Source organism: Pecten maximus, chromosome 7 (genome assembly GCF_902652985.1).
Source record: "Pecten maximus chromosome 7, xPecMax1.1, whole genome shotgun sequence".
NCBI lineage: Eukaryota > Metazoa > Mollusca > Bivalvia > Pectinida > Pectinidae > Pecten > Pecten maximus.
In genome coordinates, this window is record NC_047021.1 from 24,175,262 (window position 1) to 24,196,549 (window position 21,288).

The window sequence follows — 21,288 nt, forward strand, 5'->3', positions numbered from 1 at the left end:
TTATTCCTTGATTTTAGAAAATGTTATGAATAGTGTAAACTGACATTAATCATTAATTAAAATATCATCAGGAATAAAAATAGAAAAGAAACCAATTTCATTTCATAAATATAATGGTACCACAGGGATTCACACCTATGGTTTGATGGGTAAGTTAACTTTTCAGAAAATATACAGATCTAAAATTAATAGATGATTGACCACTCCTTTGGTTGTTCTCAATCTTTGAAAAACTTCTAGCTACAATCATTCCAATACTGAATGAGATAATAACTTCACTGTATTTTCGTACTTGGCATGTGCACATTCATCGAAAGAAAAAATATGAACATTTTGATTTTATGATATTCTTTTAAAAAAACTGATGTAATACAGCTATATTCCACTTAACCAAGGATAAGTATAAAATACAATGTAAATGTCATACATTTAAAACCTAATGTATTAGCACACAAAAAAAATCACATCAATAATAATTAATATTCTTTTCAGATTTTGCAAACAGCAAAAAGCTTTAAATTTACTATAAGCATTACTTCAGATAGATAACACTGTATGCACGAACTTGAAATTTTGGCTTTATAGACCATGCATGTTTTTCATTATATTGCATGACAGTTATCAGATCTAGTTTTTCTTGGGGAGTATGTGTCTGATTCTAACAATAGTTGAAACCGGTACGTACAATGTACTCCGCTGGCAGGACTAGAGGACACACACCTATGGAATGATAGAAATCACATATACATTCATACCTACAGTATGCTGATAGGATATAAATACAATGTTAACAAACAGTAACAAAACTGCATATCTTACAATCACACCATGCTTGAACAAATAATTATAGTAATATATTATTAGCACTATAATTTATAAATCTGAGTTAACAAAATCATAATTTATTTGTCTCTCCCAAAACATATGAAAGCAGTTCCACATAATTATATGTGGGATATATATATACTAAAACAGATAAGCTTCTACAGGTATATGTACAATGTAACTGATTAACTAATGAAATAGTTAAATGGCCAACATCAAATAAGCAGTAATTATACCTTGGTGCATGTACTAGCATTCCATGATTATGAAATATAATAGCCTTTGTGTATTCACAAGCAATGCACTTATACAAATGCAAAATGGGGAGAATTAAAAAAAAACAAAAAAAAAAAACAATTCTAACAAATTTTTCGCTTTTGAGTAGATTGATTGTAATCTGTGTATTGCAAATAACAAAATTCAATTATGAAACTATATTGAAAAAGCAATAAAAATAGCGATTTAAAAAATATAATTAAATTGAGGGCTCATTAGATTTTCGACTTTTTACACAATTTTTAGCATTACAATCACCGAGTTACTTGTAGCTTACATTTTGATATGTATGATGAAAATATCTATTGAATATACATTTCAACTTATCCCAATACAAATATATATTTATAATCAATATATTATATCTAAATATATTACATAGCTCTGGGAAAATCTAAAATCCCCCCCCCCCCCCCCCCCCCCCCCCCAAAAAAAAACCCCCAAAAACAAAACAAAAACAAACACTAGTTAATTTAGTGATTGAAATCAATTAAACTTAATTTAATATGTACTGAACTGATTCCAGGGTACTAATATAAATATTTTCAGTCAACTACTGCAAATCTTCACAATAGGTATAAACAATACATAAACATTTATCACTCCAAAGCTTTTATCCACTAACTTACATCATACATTGAAATTTTAAATAATTTCGATGTGTGATAAAATGGTAAAATGTTCCAAGAGCATATGATGACCACTATTTTATTAATACATTAGTCAGAATATCTACAAAAATCTAAGACGTTTCAGGAAACATGAGCAGATATAACAAAGGATTTTAAGCTATGAATCACATTTGAGCAAAATGCATAATCAATTTCCTAATTTTGGCGAATGAACTAAGGGTACAAAGATTGCATTTCCCTCTAAAACATAGCCTGCTAATTGGTACACCAATACAGTGTACTTTTATTCAGCTAATGAGCGTGTTGATGTATTTAAGCGTGTTGATGCATATTTATCAGCTGTATATTGCAACATTATAACTATATTGAACATTATTAGTATACTGAACATTTCTCTATACTGAACATTAATATAATTTTTATGTAATCATATATTGAATTGTATATGTATGTTTAACATTATGGTAGTAGCAAAACCATAAAAAAAAGTCATGATTACAAGAAATTTGTTTAATTATTATTGGATCCTTAGCAAGTGTACACATTATTTAAAGCTTTGGTCACATTTTACAAGCTAGTATCCATATATACAGCTTTTCACTTTTCCCATTTATGTTGTAAATTATTTGTAATTTGTCAACCATGCTGAGAAATACCTTGATGTTCCCTTACAAAAATTTCTCCAAATAACATTTTAACTTGGCATACGACACCATATTTTGTGGCAAATGTACAGATTTTCATTCTGTATATTTTATATTTCCTATTGAAATATCAGGAAAAGTCAAAGTTGATGAAAAAAACAAAAATTAGAATCTTGACGTTTATAGCTGCCGATGTATGATTCTTAGGTGAGAACAAATAATGTCCTTTGCACTTCAATTAATCCATGATTTTTTTGTGAGATTACAAAAATAGTCATGACAGATTGACAGAAAAATCACGAACTATTTTAAAATGATTTTACACTTGATCGAGTGTTAAGAACAAAAATTTAATTTCAAAATATAAGTGCAAAGATTTCCTGGATTTTCTGTCAAAGGGACCATGCTCCAAAACATCATGAACTCTCAGTACATAACTTTGGCCTCTGTGGCTCAAACATGGGCATATACACACACATATTTACACATTACCTGCTTAGAGATGCTACTGACATAGTACTGAGACTTTTTGTTAGTCAGGCAAACAGGGATATATATTTATACAAAATCATGCTTGAAAATAGGTGAATCATGAAACAAACCCCTTAAATGTCCATTCTATTGACATTTTGTTTATATATGAAACTATTCATTTGTATCATTGAAAAAGAAAACATTCCATTGTTTGGCTGATTTTGTGGTGATTATATTCTTATATTACTATTTTGTGGTGATTATATTCTTATATTACTAACACCTATATGATACACAATGATATTTTGGATACATTGTAGTTACTCTTTTTGCATTTTGAATTTAACGATTGCCTTAAAAACTAGTAACATCATGGTAAATGTATACACATTACATACAATTTTGGGATCATGGATAATTCATTATATGGAGTTTTCATTTAGTCGATGGAGTAAGTATTCTCGATTCACAAAGCACATGGATTTGAGGTTTGTGAAAGATTCTGTATGAGGAATAGGGGTTAATGGTAAACGTAGTACATGTATGTGGAACTAGGATTCCTTGTTATGATTCACGGTATTTTCAGTACATTTTTTTCAAAAACCCTTAGTATGTAGAATTTGGGTTCATGGTAAACTTTATGGAGCAAGGATTCCTTGTTCACTCGGTATATCATTGTTGGTACTGTGGTGGAATGAAGGAAAGCTTCAGAAAGTTGAGTTAGGGTTCATCATTGTTGGTACTGTGGTGGAGTGGAGGAAACCTTTACGCTGCTTCTGTTTCCTCTGTTCAGTCATCTAGAGCAGAACAAAGGATATAGAATATACAAACATATACTCCAGGTAACAACATTGTTCACTTGGTATATACTGGAGGTGAAGTCAAAGCATGATAGACAAAAGCAAAAGTCAAAAATACATTTTCTATTTATCAACTCATAACAGTTGGAGGTAATTTATATAAACTAACATTGCTCTGATGGCAAGGATAATATCTAAGTCACCTTTCAAATTCCTCAGAATTGAAACTAAGCTAAGTTAATTGGTACGCATCTGCCTGGTAGTCTGACCGCATTCAAGTCTGCTTAATACTAGCGAGTACCAACCAGTCCTGAGCTCTCTTCACCTGTGTTTTATACAAGTTGTACATAACTGTCCTAAGCTCTCTTAGTTGTGTTTTATAAAAGTTGTACATACCAGTCCTGAGCTCTCTTCGCGTGTGTTTTATGAAAGTTGTACCTACCTGATCTTTGAGCTCACTCAGCTGTTTGGATAGATTTTTGATGAGAGTGTTGGCACAGTCCAGCTGTGCATGAAGGTTTCTCAGTTCATTTTGTTCCCCATCACTTTCTTCTGCCTGAAGTGACATTGCTCGCATCCTTGGAAACCATTCCAGATTTTTCTCCTACACAAAATAACATTGGTATATAAACATGTATATGAACAGTTAGATTTAGTTTCAATGAAAATCCACATCATATGCACATCAGTGTTTTCACCAATCAAACTTGTATTTCTTTCAAATGATTGTTACAGGATCTTCTTCAAGAGCAACACAATCACTGAGCTTTTGTTTTGATAAATAGTCTTTCCAAATTGGACCTATATCCTTATTGTTGATATAGACATACGCACTAAAATTATGTTGTTTTCTTTGTGAGAGTTACCTACCTTGATCATGGCGTGAACATAACTCTCAGGCCCAGTGAATTCTGTGTGATCTTTCACCTTCACAAGGACAATGAAGTTGAGATAGTGCCACATATTGTGTTGTTTAGACTTGTGTTCATCAAAAGAGACATCCTTGTTGTCAAATGAAATACGATTCAAACCTGAAATTAAACACATCCCCAAATCAAAAAATTTCATTAAAATAAACAAAACAAAATTAAGGAAGCATAAATTTAATACCAATGTTTAATATCATTTTTAAACATATTGAAAATAATGATAATAACATGTTTGGTTTCTCTTTGTTATTAACTTTAACCAACTAAAAGACAGACATATATTGATCATGGAATATGCATGCTTGAGGTTTAGACACATACCACAAATAAAACAGTTATTCTTCAATGTTTGTTCTTTGTTCTGTTTTTCACTTCTCAAGTCAGCAAATGTGTCGATGATGACACCAAAGATGAGGTTGAGGACGATAATGATGACGATGAAAAAGAACAGCATGTCATACACAACTCTTGCTACAAACAAAGGTTCCTGTAAAAACAAAATCACTGCAACTTTATATACTATTACCAGTACTGAAACACCTTACTGATACAAGATATTTGTTGAAAAAACAATATAAGAGTACTGTAGGGCAGAATGTTAGTCAAATGCCATATAGTGTTATATACAATAATCGTGCATTGAAATTGGATTCACATCACATAGTGAGTGGTTAGCTGGCATACTATAAGTATCTCCCTTCATTCTAAAGTAAATGTCTGATATTCTAACAGTTCGAGGAATGCAAGTCGGTCATCAGGAGTTAGTCCTCACTCAATAAACACAGCTTGATATCATGATTATAAAGCCTTAACACAGTTTCAAAGAGAAATTGGTAGAAAAATGACAATCTTTAGACAAGATTAAAATACTAGGAATAAACAAAGGGCAATGACTGTTGCAAAAAAAAGTTTATGTCACATGGAAGGATAATGCCATACCATGATACTCCAAACAAATTTGATGGGAGTATAAAAACAAATTTACTTATTTCCAAATTTCCAACACAAAGTATAAAATCAATTTACATCCAATTGCAAGTTTGTGAATGAGGTGACCTGGCAGCAGTTTTACGTTAAGAGAGTTACGTTGGTATCATATTTGTGAGTGATATATTGTAAAGTTACATACCCTGTTATCAGGTTTGTGAGTGAGATTTGTAAAGGTACATACCCTGGTATCAGGTTTGTGAGTGAGATTTGTAAAGATACATACCCTGGTATTAGGTTTGTGAGTGAGATATTATTGTAAAGGTACATACCCTGGTATCAGGTTTGTGAGTGAGATATTATTGTAAAGGTACATACCCTGGTATTAGGTTTGTGAGTGAGATATTATTGTAAAGGTACATACCCTGGTATCAGGTTTGTGAGCGAGATATTAATGTAAAGGTACATACCCTGGTATCAGATTTGTGAGTGAGATTTGTAAAGGTACATACCCTGTTATCAGGTTTGTGAGTGAGATATTATTGTAAAGGTACATACCCTGGTATTAGGTTTGTGAGTGAGATTTGTAAAGGTACATACCCTGGTATCAGGTTTGTGAGTGAGATATTATTGTAAAGGTACATACCCTGGTATTAGGTTTGTGAGTGAGATATTATTGTAAAGGTACATACCCTGGTATCAGGTTTGTGAGTGAGATATTATTGTAAAGGTAAGGTACATACCCTGGTATCAGGTTTGTGAGTGAGATATTATTGTAAAGGTACATACCCTGGTATCAGGTTTGTGAGTGAGATATTATTGTAAAGGTACATACCCTGGTATCAGATTTGTGAGTGAGATATTATTGTAAAGGTACATACCCTGGTATCAGATTTGTGAGTGAGATATTATTGTAAAGGTACATACCCTGGTATCAGGTTTGTGAGTGAGATATTATTGTAAAGGTACATACCCTGGTATCAGGTTTGTGAGTGAGATATTATTGTAAAGGTACATACCCTGGTATCAGGTTTGTGAGTGAGATATTATTGTAAAGGTACATACCCTGGTATCAGGTTTGCGGAGTACATCACCTATGCCACCACCATTTCTCAGTCCCTCATTGAGAGTGGTGAGTATACACATGATAAGGGAATCACAAACACGCTGCTTATCTCTAGATTCCTCCTCAGACACATCTGTAAATCATAAAGTCCATATATGGTCACAATCTAACTTAAAGTTTTCTTTAAGCATGAACAACACATTAATTTCAGGTGAAAAATGGAATAAAGATTTGATGAAAGAGCTCAAGTTACTTTAATGCAGACTTTAATTTAATTCTTATAGAGGCATATACGCACAGTGTAGAGAATCAAAAACACTGCCAAGCTCATGATAGGACAGTGTAAATTGACATTTATTTTGCTGCCTAAAATATCAATTAATGAGTATCATTTCTATACATTACCATGGGTAGGACTCAGGTATTGTGCTACTTTGTCAGATATACTGCAGTTTCCGTGAGCTTCACAAGAGCCATTCACTGTAGCATTTGTATCTGTCAAATCTAAATAAATATCCACACAATCTATGATTATAATCATAAACATAAAAATGAAACAATGATTTGAGTATCTAGGTATCAGTAGGTAAGTTGAACAAGAAAGACACATGTCATTCACATAGTGTACCAATTTTCTATGTTGCATGACCATCCATGAAACAGTGAACTGAAACCTCTAATTAGCAGTTGTACTTTATACAGACTGAGTTGAGATCAAATGTGAAGTAGACAACAATTACCTCATTTAAGTATGAGGTACAGCACTGGTGTACTTATTTCCATTCATAAACAGTTACCAAGATAGGCTCCACAAACCTTGTTAACATGGATACCCACATGCATTTAAGCACACAATTCTGTTGTGATTACTGTAATTTATACTCCCCTCAGTCTAAGTGGGGAGTGTAAAATAATTTCTTCTGAAGAAGGCCTTGGGGAACAATTCTTAAATTATTAGTTATCCTAAATAATTGAACCCACAGAGTGAAATCTTTCAAATGATCAAGACCTCAAAGCAAAACTTCTACTCCGAAACACAGATTGGTGAGGATCACATCAGCAGTTCCTGAAATTGGCTAGTTACATTGCATTGGGATGGGGCGGGATGGGACGGGGCATAAAAACAAACAACATACTTATGATTTGAGGAGGGTCTATCCTCTCCACCTCCATCAAGAAGTCGTCCTTGAAGAAGATGAATCCAATAATGGAGAAGAGGTAGATGAGTATGACAGCAAGGACGGCAGTGAGAACGATGGAGCGACCGTTCCTCGTCACAGATTTGATGACGTTCAGCAGGGTCTCTTCTCTATACACCAGATCCAGCAACTACAGAAGAAACACAGAATATATCACTGCTTTTCCAGCATGTCAGAAACTTTGATATCAATTTTGAGCCCCGACTTGTTTATTATGTAAAAATACCCAAAGTTTCTTCAGTTATAAATGCAACTGACATGCAAGAGTTGCCTCTATTTCTATACATCTGCATTGTGTTTGATATGGGCTAATGTAATGTTAGAAAAGGAAATATCATCTGTCGTTGTTTTATAGACTACAACGAAAACTTTACAATACTCACAGGATACACATAAACACCACCATCTTTCCACTAATCAGCTAAGCTATATATATCTGACATATTTCAAATAGCAATTCTATTAAATCATCTAGTTAGAAAATACATGATAGGAGTAAAAATCAATGTTGGAACATAATTATCATAACTTTATTTTGTAACAAGAATTTACACATAATTATATGTGTCACCTGTCCTGTATTGTCAAAATCATAAGCATTTTACATGGGTACTCAAGGATATATTTGAAGAGACTAATGAGAAGTCAAGAAATTTTAGGTTTTTCCTAAAAAAAATATATACAAAAATTGTAGAAATGCTAGTGAAGAGTGTAAAGCATTCAGCTATACATTCCACGATACACCTATTACCCAAGTTTGGTTGCTCTAGTTTTTATAGTTTGTCAGAAACAGCCTAAGAACTAAATGCAAAACCATTGATTTTTTTCCCAAAGTCATGAAATTTGAAATTTTTACCCCTAAAATGCAGAAATCCATGACATATTTTTAGTGTAGCAGACTCTACTACCCATGCTTCTTCTATGATTGATGTTTTTTTTTATTGGTCTAGCTTTGTTAGATAACACAAAGCCTTTATACTGTTGATGCTGTTGCAGCCGTTGGAAAAGCAACACCTATGTGCTGCCTTTCCAACATATGTCAAAAGCAACAAAAAAAGATGATTTTCATTTTGATAAACTATTTACCAACTTACCAAAAAGCTGTAGAAGAATTCGTGTACACACAGTCCAAGGACACATAATATGAGATATCCAACATTATACACAAATTGAAAATCCCTCAGCACTTGTGAGGGAGGCTTAGTGAAAGTTCCATTGTTTCCCATCAAACTTATCAAAAATATTCCTTTATTTATCACCTGAAAAAAAAAGTTATTTATATCATCAACTCCATTCTTTAAATCATGCTTGAAAACTCAGGTTCTAGTTAAAAGTGTTTACTAACTAAATCTTTGCGAAAAACAACACTGACTTAATATCATTAATTGTTATTTTCTTCTCAATTAGAAATTCAAGGTGTTAATGATTGTCATAAAATTATATAAAATTAATTACAGCATTAATTTTTACCAGTAGATATCAAAGAAATCTATTTGATACGAGTACATGTTATAATAACAGAGAAAATCTAAAAATTATAAAAAAAATAACAGCTACAAGCTGTAATTGAAATCAATATTAAACATTTGAATTTCTAACTTACATTTAAGGCACCTAAAAGCCACAAGGTGGGTTCTAATCCAACAGAGAGTATGAAGCGGAGAATGATGGAGATTATGAAAGTTCTGATAGCGGATGGATACACTCCGACACTGATCACTAATGCTAGAGATCCAAACATAGCAGTCCACACCAGGCCTGACAGACGTGGGTCAAGTTCTGTAATATAACGTGATAATGGGAATCTATCTTTCACAATTTTGGTTGATATTCTATTTTTTAAAAATTATTCGCGATTCATGTTTAGTTCTGAATTACATTGAAAAATAATATGACTTGTAAAGTATTGGCTACATTGTTTATATATATGACAAAACGAGAAGAGTAAGAGGTAACATTTAACTTACCAGCTTTTTTTTTTGTAATTCATTATGGTTTCAATAACTATGATAACTGCTTATGTTATTTCAAATAAGAGGCCCATGGGCATTATAATTAACAGTCACCTGAGATTTGAAATATTTCAGAAAATTTAATTGACCCTTTTTGCCCCAACCAAACCGATGATAGTCAAAAATGTGATTTCCCTATATAAACTATAGTAAAGTTTATCCTTTCCCCAGGAGCAAACGTACGACCCAGGGTCATGAAATTCACAATTTTGGTAAAGCACCTTAAGATCTTTCCATCTATGAAGAGTATACAATTCTACCTTATTAGGGTCTTGAGAAGAAGATTTTTGAAATTTCAGTCAATTTGACCCTTTTTGGCCCCGCCCCTCAGCCCCTGGGGGTCAATCAGGGCCAACATGCACATACCATCAAACAGCTGTCATCCCATGCTGATAATGTTAACCAAATTAGAGTGAATTCCAATACAAATCCAACAAATCATGGTCTAAAATATGATTTCTCTATATGAACTATAGTAAAGTTTACCCCCTCCCCAGGGTTAAATGCGAGGGCCCAGGGTCATGAAATTCACAATTTTGGTAAAGCACCTTAAGACCCTTCCATCTATGAAGAGTGTTTGATTCCACCTTTTCTGAGAGTAGAGAAGAAGATTTTTGAAGTTTTAGTCAATTTAACCCTTTTTGGCCCCACCCCTCAGGCCCATGGGGGTTGGGGGTTGGGACCATATAATTCATAATTTTAGTTGACCTTCATGCGCCATAGAAGCTCCCTGCCAAATTTCATTGGATTTGGTTTAGTGGTTTTGGAGAAGAAGTTGAAAATGTAAATTGTTTACGGACGCACGATGGACGACGGACAAATGGCGATATCATGTCAGTTGATTTGAATGAATAATTGGTAAAATTGCATTAAAGCCAGATCAATAAGATTTTGATGTAAAGTGCCTGATGTGACTCTTGACAATGTAGACCGTAATCAACAGCATCCTATTGTCAACATCTGTGTAATGATAAGATAGCCTGTGTCGATCGTAATTATCAGCATCCTATAGTCAACATCTGTGTAATGATAAGATAGCCTGTGTAGATCGTAATTATCAGCATCCTATAGTTAACATCTGTGTAATGATAAGATAGCCTGTGTAGATCGTAATTATAAGCATCCTATAGTCAACATCGGTGTAATGATAAGATAGCCTGTGTATATCGTATTTTTCAGCATCCTATAGTCAACATCCGTGTAATAAGATAGCCTGTGTAGATCGTAATTATAAGCATCCTATAGTCAACATCCGTGTAATAAGATAGCCTGTGTAGATCATAATTATAAGCATCCTATAGTCAACATCCGTGCAATAAGATAGCCTGTGTATATCGTATTTTTCAGCATCCTATAGTCAACATCCGTGTAATAAGACAGCCTGTGTAGATCGTAATTATAAGCATCCTATAGTTGATGTCTGTGTAGATCGTTATCATAAGCATCCTTTAGTTTGTGTGTGTAATGATGAAATATTCAGTGTAGATCGTAATTATAAACATCCTATAGTTGATGTCTGTGTAATGATGAGATAACCAGTGTGGTTTACCATCACGCTCGTCACTAAACGGGTAGAAACAGGCCACGAAGAAGTTGATGACGACGGCAAAGTTAAATGTAATGCTGCTCCACAGGGACATGTGACTGCTGAACCAAGACAGGTAAGGATTGGCTGGAATAAACATCAGAAACATTTACGATATTGTTAAACCATAACAGGTAGATTGGATGGAAGAGAACAGCATATATAGCACTAGTCACTAGTGAATGACATTTACAGGTTCACTGCAACCGTTAGAATATCATAGTGTTTTCGGGAAAAAAAACAAAAAAACAGTGTTCTCAGTAAAAAAAAAAAAAAAAAAATCCAAATTAAAAAACTGTGAAGTCATACAAACATTGTTTCCTGGGAAGATATTCTACCATTAAGCACATATAATTCAGACATAACTAAGCTGCTTTTACCCCGGAGTTTTTTCTGCCATCTCATTTCAGCAAACATATCTTCATGTCTTTCAAAGAAGTCAACGACCTTTGATCCCTGTTCATCCATCTCTGCACAGTTGTAGATCCGAGTTTTAGTTTCTTCAGTGAGATACTCACAGATCTCTGGTATTGGAAACACAATCCGCTCCATTGTTCTGTTCTCTCGTACAATCTACATAATAATACCATTCAGCATGGATATTAAATCCTACTCATACAAGAGATTCCAATGGGATCTTTGCATCCACCATCAGATGATGCATATTTGATATTTGTAAGAACTTTTTGAGTAATAATGCTAACAAACTGTAATTGATTTGGCAACAGACAATGATTTTTTAAAAATCTGTCCCAAAATGGAACATGCACAATCAGGTATACATAGGGGAAATCCCAGATTAATTTAGAAATAGATCATTGAGGAATCTCTGAGAAATAGCGACAACACACTTGTATTTATCTAAATTCACATTTTCAGATAAGTTGCAAAATAGAATATGCACAACTAGGGACCAAGGGGAACCTACAAATGAAATTTAAGAGAGATTCATGAAGAACTATTGTAAAAATAGCTATAAAAATTTTCAACTGTCAAAATTCAAAATGGCTGCCTTATATTAGCCATCTTGTTTTCACATCAGTCTCAAAATAAACATGTACAACTAGGGACTAAGCGGAAACTACATCTGGAATTTGGGAAAAGTCCACAAAGAACTTTCAGAAAAATAGTGATAACAAGAATTGTTCAATTCAGACAGACAGATGTAAATTTGTTTTGAAAGACAGTGAAAATACATTATGAAATTAATTAATATCATGAAATACCTCTGTACATTTTACCACCATGCTTTGGTACAGTTAATTAGTTCTGATTAATGAAGGCTCTAACCAAATGAAATTGGAGGACAGACTTACCTCTATTTGTGCTGTATGTTTTTCATAGAACTTGAGAGCTTGATCTCCCCACAGGTCATCATCACTGGGCTTCAACAGGTTGGCCAGTTCCTCCTTGTGCTGGGATAGCTACATTGAAGGAAAGTGTCTACTTTGGAAATGTTTTTCAAAATTTAATGTACAGTGGCATCATTATTAAGAGACCACTAAAGGAAAGTTGAAAAACGATCTCTTAATGGAGAGTGATCTGATCTTATTAGAGATCAACTTAAGTTCTTATTATTCACTATTATTAAATGCTAATAATAATGAATAAAATGTATAAGAAATAAACTGTCCATTTGAACAAAAAAATTGTAAAGGGATTAGATAAAAAGAAAAATATATTGATTACTTTAAAAATCATTTTTTTTCATTAATTACTTCTGAAATTAATTTTTGATCACATTCTTGTTGTCATTCCTTAAGTATAGCAAGCATATTGATTGAACAGAATTATTTCCTTGGTTAATTTGATAATTTCCTTCTACCTCTACATCATTTATTCTATTTTGTATAATAAATTTTTTTTAATTCCTTAAATCCAAGTCTGGATATCTCTCTCAATTATCAGCTTCGTTACTACATTTCCTACTACATAAAAGGAGACTTTTTCAAACCAGAAAATGTCTGTATGACATAAATGCCCCCTTCCCCCTTCCTGCCACTTGACACCTCGGAACAGTTTGGTGAGGGCAGTTCCTGAGATTTAGCTAGTTACATTGCATCAGGACAGGACGGACATGGGTATTACTACATGTGATGCATGTGGTTTCTCTTGACAAACACTTTATTGTTAAATAACTGTAACATCTGATCAAAATCTGCACATTAATTCTATACTGCAGCGACAGGTGCAAATTTATCAATATTGAGAATTGTCAATGCTTTGAACTTTTAAACTTGCAGTTAAAACGCTTTAGTATTAGCAGCAAAACATTGCAATCCCAACAAATATGAAGGAAAATAAAGTTAATCATTAATATCTATGGGTTAGAGAATTTAGATTTGATGTAACAGGAGGACAAATCTGACAAGGGTGAGGAAAAATAACAGTCTATTGTCACATGTTACTAGACTGGCCTCTGTCTCTAGAATATCAAAATTATAAATAAGATTGAGCTTTATAATTTTGGTCTCTAGGATACATCTGTATCAAACTTTAAAGGGGACAAAAGCTCATGTAAAATTTTTGCATGGCAATACTTAACAAATATGTCCAGGGCCGGTAGTCAAGGTAATACCAGGTAAGTTACCTGTGTAGCTAGAATGTAGATGTTGTGGCCGACAGCTTTCGGTGAGGCCTCTATCCCACTGTCCTCCTCTTCCTCATCATCATCGTCTATGGTAGCCTCTTTATGGAATGCATTTTTACAGTTCTCCACCTGTATACACAGAAGACGTGTGTGAATATTCCATGACGTATAGCTTTACACATCAACATGTATCGGTGCTGAAGGCTGAACAGGAAACAAATACACAACAGGTATGCTGAATTTGAAACTACATTTTCACTGGCTAATCTGAGTGTATATATAAACAAAAAAATAAATTATTGATGAAATAGGCTAATAAATATAATGTAAAAATAATTTTGAATTCGTAATAATCAAGCCAGTGTGAGCAAAATTGTGGAAATGAGAATATTTCACACCATGAAAAAAAGGTAATGACCCAAGTGTAGCTACTGTAAGCTGCCATGGTGCAAGAATAAAAATCTCAATCTTTTGCATGAATTTCTAATTCTATCAATTTCCTTAAGTTTGCTAATATATCAAGAACGTTTTTATGACATTATCCTCTTCAAGAAGAAAGAACTGTTTTCATATTTCTTTTTATATCTATTTCATGCTACCCCGGAATACAAAGTGAAAATCAGCCTGTTAACTATCCCCTTTGTTAACCCAGACACAACACAGCATCAAATATTTTGTGGCACAAATATCTCTACACGCTACACGACACTGATGGTTCTACATCTGCTGGACACTAAATTCTACACACCAGCAGTAATTAATATGTTCTGAAGATTTGTTGACTATTACAGACTACTAAGATTAGAAATGATTGAACAGATTTACAAGAGTGCAGTTATCAAATTTTCAAAACAATTAGTAAAATAATCTTTTAGATTTAGAAAGAAAAATTCCAAAGTAAAAGATATAATGAATTATTAACTCAAGTAGATCTACTCAAATGTAGGTTTTCTGTAATCTAGCCGAGAAAGAAAATTCTTTATGAAAAAGATTTTCAGCAGGTGTAAATCAGGACAACATGCCAAATAAAGAGAGATAATAATCCAAATTTTAAATATTTTACTGTGATGTGTGATGTAGTTAAGGATTATCACAGTTTTGCAATTATTTGTATAATTTCAAACTAAATTTGAAAAGAAAAACATTTCATGATTTCAATTTATCTTAAGTTTATACAAAAATTAAAGAATACATTGTATTACATTTGCAAAGTTAATAGCAGTTGTTGTCAGTGGTGCTCGTACAAGATTTGTAAAATATTTTCACAGAAGTATTGACTGCTTATATTGATATACAGTACTTGTAATATAATTGTAATTTATTTAATATATACAAATATATGTATAGGAGTGTATACATATGAATTATCCAGATTTCCTATATGACATTCTGAGGTTTGGTTTGGTTCCAGGTACATTTATCGAAATACTTTTTGTGATAGGTGAATTTGTACATGCTAGTCCGGAGACATAAGTGCATCAACAGATGAGGATGTAAATATGACAGCCAACAAAATGTGACAGGTGAAGCATAAAAGGGCATTATAAGCAGCACATAACACCAGAATAGCTAAACTCTATTGAAAACTTCCAGCTATGGTCGTCTAATCATATTCAAAACCCAGACAAATAAACAAATAAAAAAGTGAATTTTAACATGCAAATAACAAGTTTGTAATAATTTTGTTATTTCCCATTTAAATGATAATAATAAGAAGAAAAATACTCATTTTAATCTATCTGTTGTCTTACCAAACCATCCATCTCTGATCAGATTAATGTTAAGGCAAGAATACGTTAGAACTGATGATTTCTGGCGACCTCGATCACAGGTTTGCTTAATACTACTTTTGAAAATAATCTGATTTAAAATTGTGCTGCCCTCTTCCCCTTTTTATAACCTACCAAACTTAATAAAATTTACAAAATCCATCTGAGTTGAATACATTAAAATAATCATACCAAACAAAATTGTTAACTATTCTACATGAATGAAATATCAATATAGCATAATGTTCATGTGATATAATGACTTTGAAAGAAAACAGACATAAAAATTATAAAAAAAAATAATACATATAAACTAAATCTACACATCTCACATTGATATGGAACACCAGATTTTCTAAAAGCAAAACAATTTTTTTCTAAATTCAGCAAAAGGAACAAAATGAAAGTCAATGATCCATTTTCTTTTATGAATGATACTTTCTACCAAGTATCAGAAAGGAAAGACGATGTATCCATCACAGGAGATTGCACCTATAATGATGTATACAGGAGACATGCAAGTCACCACATGCGCAGTCGGATACAACACTTCAATAAGGAGTTATTATAAAACCTTTCGTAAATCAATAATTCCTCTCTCTAATGCCTGCTTAAAGACATGTCCCAAAGCTTCAACCTGTCAATACAGTAATCACAGCGTCAAATCATGTTGTGTAAGGTCTAGTGTTACGTGACCGAAGGTGGGAGGTATTCACACGAAAGGTGGGAAAACATAATTCAATGTTAAAAGTCTCTCAATAATAAACTCTAAGTCTCATTTTCCACATTTTAGTATCTCTGTCAATGTTATATCAAATCTACAGACCAAGACACAAGCCTTAAAAATGCTCTTTATCTCTCCCTCTTTTTTTTTTTTTTTTTTTTTGTTGATTTTTATTAAATCCAAAATTTGGTTACAGGATTTAGAAATAAATAAGTATGAGCCAAATTTGGTGACTTAAATTTACTTTGTAATAAACAGAAATTTGTATGAAATCTGTTTGTCTAAGAAAATTTTTACTGTAACAAAAGAAAATTTTAATGCTGATTCCTGAGTATGGGCCAGACTCTTGGTATGTCTTCATGTTGCTTTCATGATATCACAATTTTGTCCGGAGATTTAAATAACATAAATTTATGTGGAGGACATGGAAAAGCAAATGAACGGAGGACCAACTTAACAGCTGTGTTGAGAACTTAGGAAAACTGTGACCATGATGCACTTGATTCCTATAACATGCAGACCCGGCCTTGTGACCTTCACAATGGTTTCACCTCACTGCACACCTCCGTCTGATCTAACCGCCATAGCAGCTCAATAGTAAAACCTATTGTTCTTTATGTAGAAATATACAGTAAGATTGTTCCATCAGTAATTAGTGTAGTTCTCTTACACGACTTTGGCAAATAGTTTCTAATAGGTAATTACTTAGATGAACAATACTAGTAATGTACATCATACTCTCACATCTAATACAGTTAAGAGACACCAATGGTAATATGTAGTGGATACTTTGCATTTATCATTTGCGCTCCAAGTTTTCTGCTCAATAATAAAATACAGGGTATGCAGTAGGTTGTAGTCTTGACATTGTGAATGTAAAAATGTTAAATTAGCATTATTTCATAGCGAAATTCAACCAATTGAAAATGAACAGCTATCTAGATATATAAATATTCTCGTTTTGTCAATGAATGTTAAAATGTTAAGTTATATATGGCAAACCCTTTCATTTCTTCTTAGTTTGTATTTATAATGAAATTCAATTTTATTAAAACAAATTTCTAATAATTTTTGTTTTGCAAACTTTTAGAAACCAGGGCATCTGCACAAATTTACTGATGCAATCAATGTACCCGGTATACTGAACTTCACTGTGACATTTCACTTTTAAAACTTTTTAAACAGAAAGGGCAACCATACTTTCTATCTAGAGATGATTTAATGTGATATGTTTATTATACTATCACTTTGTATATATAACAAAGAAGCTTACCAACTGTTTACAGTTCATGTTGTATAAAATTCTCTCTGCATTTTCACTATCATGGCGACTTTCCATAACCGCAAGCAAAAGTTTGGAAGCATTATTCTGAAAGAAAGAAAAATTATCAAGAATTTAGTTTTACTATGTATGAGTATCTTTTAGCTAGTTCATCTATTTGTTAATTAGTAGAAGTCCCTTTCTACATCAGTGATCCATATATATGTATCACAATACTCATAAATCATGATTTATTTGACAGGATTATTATAGTTAATTTAACTTGAGCACAATGTCATGAATGGTCAAAAAATAAAGATGTAAGCTAGTGAGGTTGAACTCACTGCTAATCCTACACTTAATTGATGATGTAAATTATTATAAATGTACAATCTGTGCTTAAATCTGAGTTTAATAATCACAGAGGGGAAGTAACTGCCATAGGACTTGACAGTCACCTGAGTTGTAATAAATTTCAGCCAATTTGACCCATTTTGCCCCCCCCCCAGGTGACCATACAAGTAGACCACGGTCATAATAACAAATTTTACCTCTGCAACCTTGAAAAAACTAAAGATTTGCATGTGTGTTGTTATTTGGGAAAGGATAGAGAGGAGACGGTAAAGTTCATCAATTTGAAAAAAATTGGTAGCCCTGCATGTCAGCATGCTACTGGCCAAATATCGTGACCCGGGGCCTCTTGGTTATTGAATATAAGTTGTTTAAAGATTTTAAGTCATTTTTGACCCCTGTGACCTTGAAAATAAGCCAGGGTCATTCATTTGAACAAACTTGGTAGCCCTTCATTCCAGCATGCTACTGGAAAAACATCATGACCTTGGGCCTCTTGTTTATTGAGAAAAAATAAAAAAAAATGTAAATTGTTTATGGACGGACGACACACAACGGCGAAAAAAAGGCAATTGCAAGAGGTAACTTGAGACTTTATTTCAGGTGACCTTAAAATATTGAATAAATTGATTAATTTTGATTTTATTTTCACAATTTACATTTTTATGCAATATGTGCACTTCATAATAATGCAAAAACAGTCATATTACAGCTGAGGAAGTTACTTTGAGACAGAATATCTCCAGACACTACCAAGCAATTAATAATAACCCGGTGAAAAAGATGCAGGGTATTGGTAAGAGGGTATACACGCGTTAAAAACTGACTTCTTTCCTTTGTGACTGACTGTGACATACCTTAAGCTCTAACACCAGATCCATGCGGTTCTTGCCCAGTGGGTTGATATCATTAAGGAGCAGGTCAATGATGATATCTATTCCATTGCTTTCGTGCATAGCAATTGCATTCTGAAAGAAAGAATGAGTCTTAAAATTAGTGAGTGGAATATAACATTGGTTACTTCCTGTAATTTTAAAATGTAGATACTAGAAGAAGAGAATTAATGATACACATTACATATTTTGAAAGAAAATTACCATATGATTATTAAAATTGTTCTTTCTAATAACACTGAAAGTTTGTATGGAAAAGCTCTAATCCTTTAAATGTCTGCTGCATATGGTTATTAAGTCTTTGATCCCTAGGAATCCCTTTACCTGGTTTTCATGACAGGGTCCCTGACAGTATTCTGTGAGGGTGGTGAGTGCCTGGTTGATGAGCCCAACATTATTTTCGTTGATGTAGAGCCCTAACAATCCTAGGCCCCCGGTGGTACTGCCACAGATACAGTCCAGGAACTGAAGTGTTTCACACACCAGGTTATATGGTGTCTTGTTGTTGACTTGATGTCGCAGGTAGTTCTGTAACATATACAGCAATATATTATCAGGTTGTATTGAACTCTTTAACTGCAGGAACAGCTTAACTAATGCTTTCAGCTGCAATATGGTAAATCAGAATTGGTGATCAGCTACAGAATATAATGCCCCGTGCCTGCTCTCATTTAGACAGAAATGGAGCTAAACTCAGAATCTAACCAAGTGAGTTACTGATTTACAAATTATATGACTTCAACTATTGCTAGGTTTCATCTCACCAAGCTGACCATAGTTTCTTGACTCATGATCCCCATTCTCAGGTGTAAGAGCAAGATGTAATGACAGTGTGGTGTAATTATGAACGAAATCTGTTCACCAGTTCATGAGGTATTTTGAACACAATTTTTTTTTAAACTGACAGATTGACATAAAGACAAATCAAACATACAGAGTATTGCTAAGGCAATACATGTTCCCAGCCAGAGCAATTACACTAATGATATTTAAAGAAAGTTGGATTTTCTAAAAATGGAATGATATTTAAACATTGAGCTTGACCCAACAACATTATGGTCTTTCATCGGTAGGAGACTAATAACACACATACCCACCCTTCACTACCAAGTTTAACAGAATGTATCATTAAAGTTACAATTATATTAAAGAGAAAAGACCGGTAGTGACATATTAGATTATAACTAACTAACCTGTAGATCATGGTTATGGTTTTCACAGAGAAGCTGAAGAAATCGGAGAATTGGTTTCATGAGTACTACATGTGGCGTAAGTTTCTTCTCGTCCTTGTTTTTGTTGGGTTTGTCTACTGCCTCCTCTGTAGGGCCATGTCCTGATCTGGTACCATCATCGTTTTCATACTCACGGCCATGTCTCACTGGAACCTTCACAGCTAGCCGGCTTCCCTTCACTGATGACGTCCGTTGATTGGTCTCTGATGTATTCTTCTGTAGATGACCTGCTACATAAAGACAACTTTGGCAGATCTTAACATTAAGTGATAATTTTTGTGGCAATTTCTGCAGAAAAGTGATATTTTTGATAGTGACAGATGCTATAGATATATAAATGTACAATTTAACAGTCACGGAAGTTCGTCTTTACACATATTAATTATATTACAAAATGTGTCACGATATACACTCGACCAGATGAATACCTATAGCCTGCTATTATTATGAAAATACATAAATTTATCAAAATCATCTCTAGATTTTTGGTGCTATATTGGTTATATGTTTACATAGTTCCACGTTTTGATGTCATAACTTTATAACAAGAGATCCCAGAGGGATCTTGGCGCCCACCATTGAATGATCTTTATTGGTTCTATGTCAGACTGATCTTCTCTTTTCAGAAACAAGTGCAACCTACATGTGAAGCTTGAGGAATATCCCTCTAGTACTTTTCAGTTAGTTTCAGGAATATCCTTCCTGTTCTTTTCATGAAATAGCTATAACAAACTTCAATTTCTCAAAATCCAAGATGGTCACCTGTCGGCCATTTTGTTTTTCTTATCAAAAATCTAAATTGAATTGGCACATCTAGGAAACAAGGGGAACCTACACATGTAGTTTGAGGAATATCCCTTCAATGCTTTTCAAGAAATAGTTTTAACAAACTTCAAATCTCAAATTCCAAGATGGCCACCTGTTGGCCATTTTGTTTTCTGATCAAAAATCTAAATTGAATTGGCGCAACTAGGGACCAAGGAGAACATACACATGAAGTTTGAGGAATATCCTTCAGTACTTTTTAAGAAAAGGTGATAACTAGGATTGTTTATGGACTGACGGACCAGGGAACGGATGCAAGTAGTTTAATCTATTC

General features: G+C 33.3%; 1 protein-coding gene across 14 annotated transcripts in view; it reads right to left on the bottom strand.

Annotated features, from left to right (window-relative positions):
- Positions 1-1,529: 1,529 nt before the first annotated feature.
- Positions 1,530-21,288, bottom strand: part of LOC117330316 (inositol 1,4,5-trisphosphate receptor-like) — a 119,861-nt gene continuing 100,102 nt past the window's right edge. For 9 of the 14 annotated variants that reach the window (XM_033888509.1, XM_033888513.1, XM_033888520.1 and 6 more), the window contains 18 exons: positions 20,151-20,419; positions 19,282-19,485; positions 18,922-19,032; positions 17,726-17,821; positions 16,303-16,365; positions 13,960-14,088; positions 12,686-12,793; positions 11,750-11,942; positions 11,334-11,456; positions 9,376-9,551; positions 8,867-9,031; positions 7,710-7,902; positions 6,979-7,077; positions 6,573-6,706; positions 4,902-5,067; positions 4,522-4,682; positions 4,094-4,255; positions 1,530-3,648 (listed from right to left, as the gene is read on the bottom strand). In XM_033888509.1, coding sequence (XP_033744400.1) covers positions 3,559-3,648; positions 4,094-4,255; positions 4,522-4,682; positions 4,902-5,067; positions 6,573-6,706; positions 6,979-7,077; positions 7,710-7,902; positions 8,867-9,031; positions 9,376-9,551; positions 11,334-11,456; positions 11,750-11,942; positions 12,686-12,793; positions 13,960-14,088; positions 16,303-16,365; positions 17,726-17,821; positions 18,922-19,032; positions 19,282-19,485; positions 20,151-20,419 — 2,642 coding nt within the window. In that variant the 3' untranslated portion in view covers positions 1,530-3,558. The remainder of the gene's footprint in view (positions 3,649-4,093; positions 4,256-4,521; positions 4,683-4,901; positions 5,068-6,572; positions 6,707-6,978; positions 7,078-7,709; positions 7,903-8,866; positions 9,032-9,375; positions 9,552-11,333; positions 11,457-11,749; positions 11,943-12,685; positions 12,794-13,959; positions 14,089-16,302; positions 16,366-17,725; positions 17,822-18,921; positions 19,033-19,281; positions 19,486-20,150; positions 20,420-21,288) is intronic. The other 5 variants (XM_033888522.1, XM_033888518.1, XM_033888521.1 and 2 more) reach the window with 3 other exon arrangements.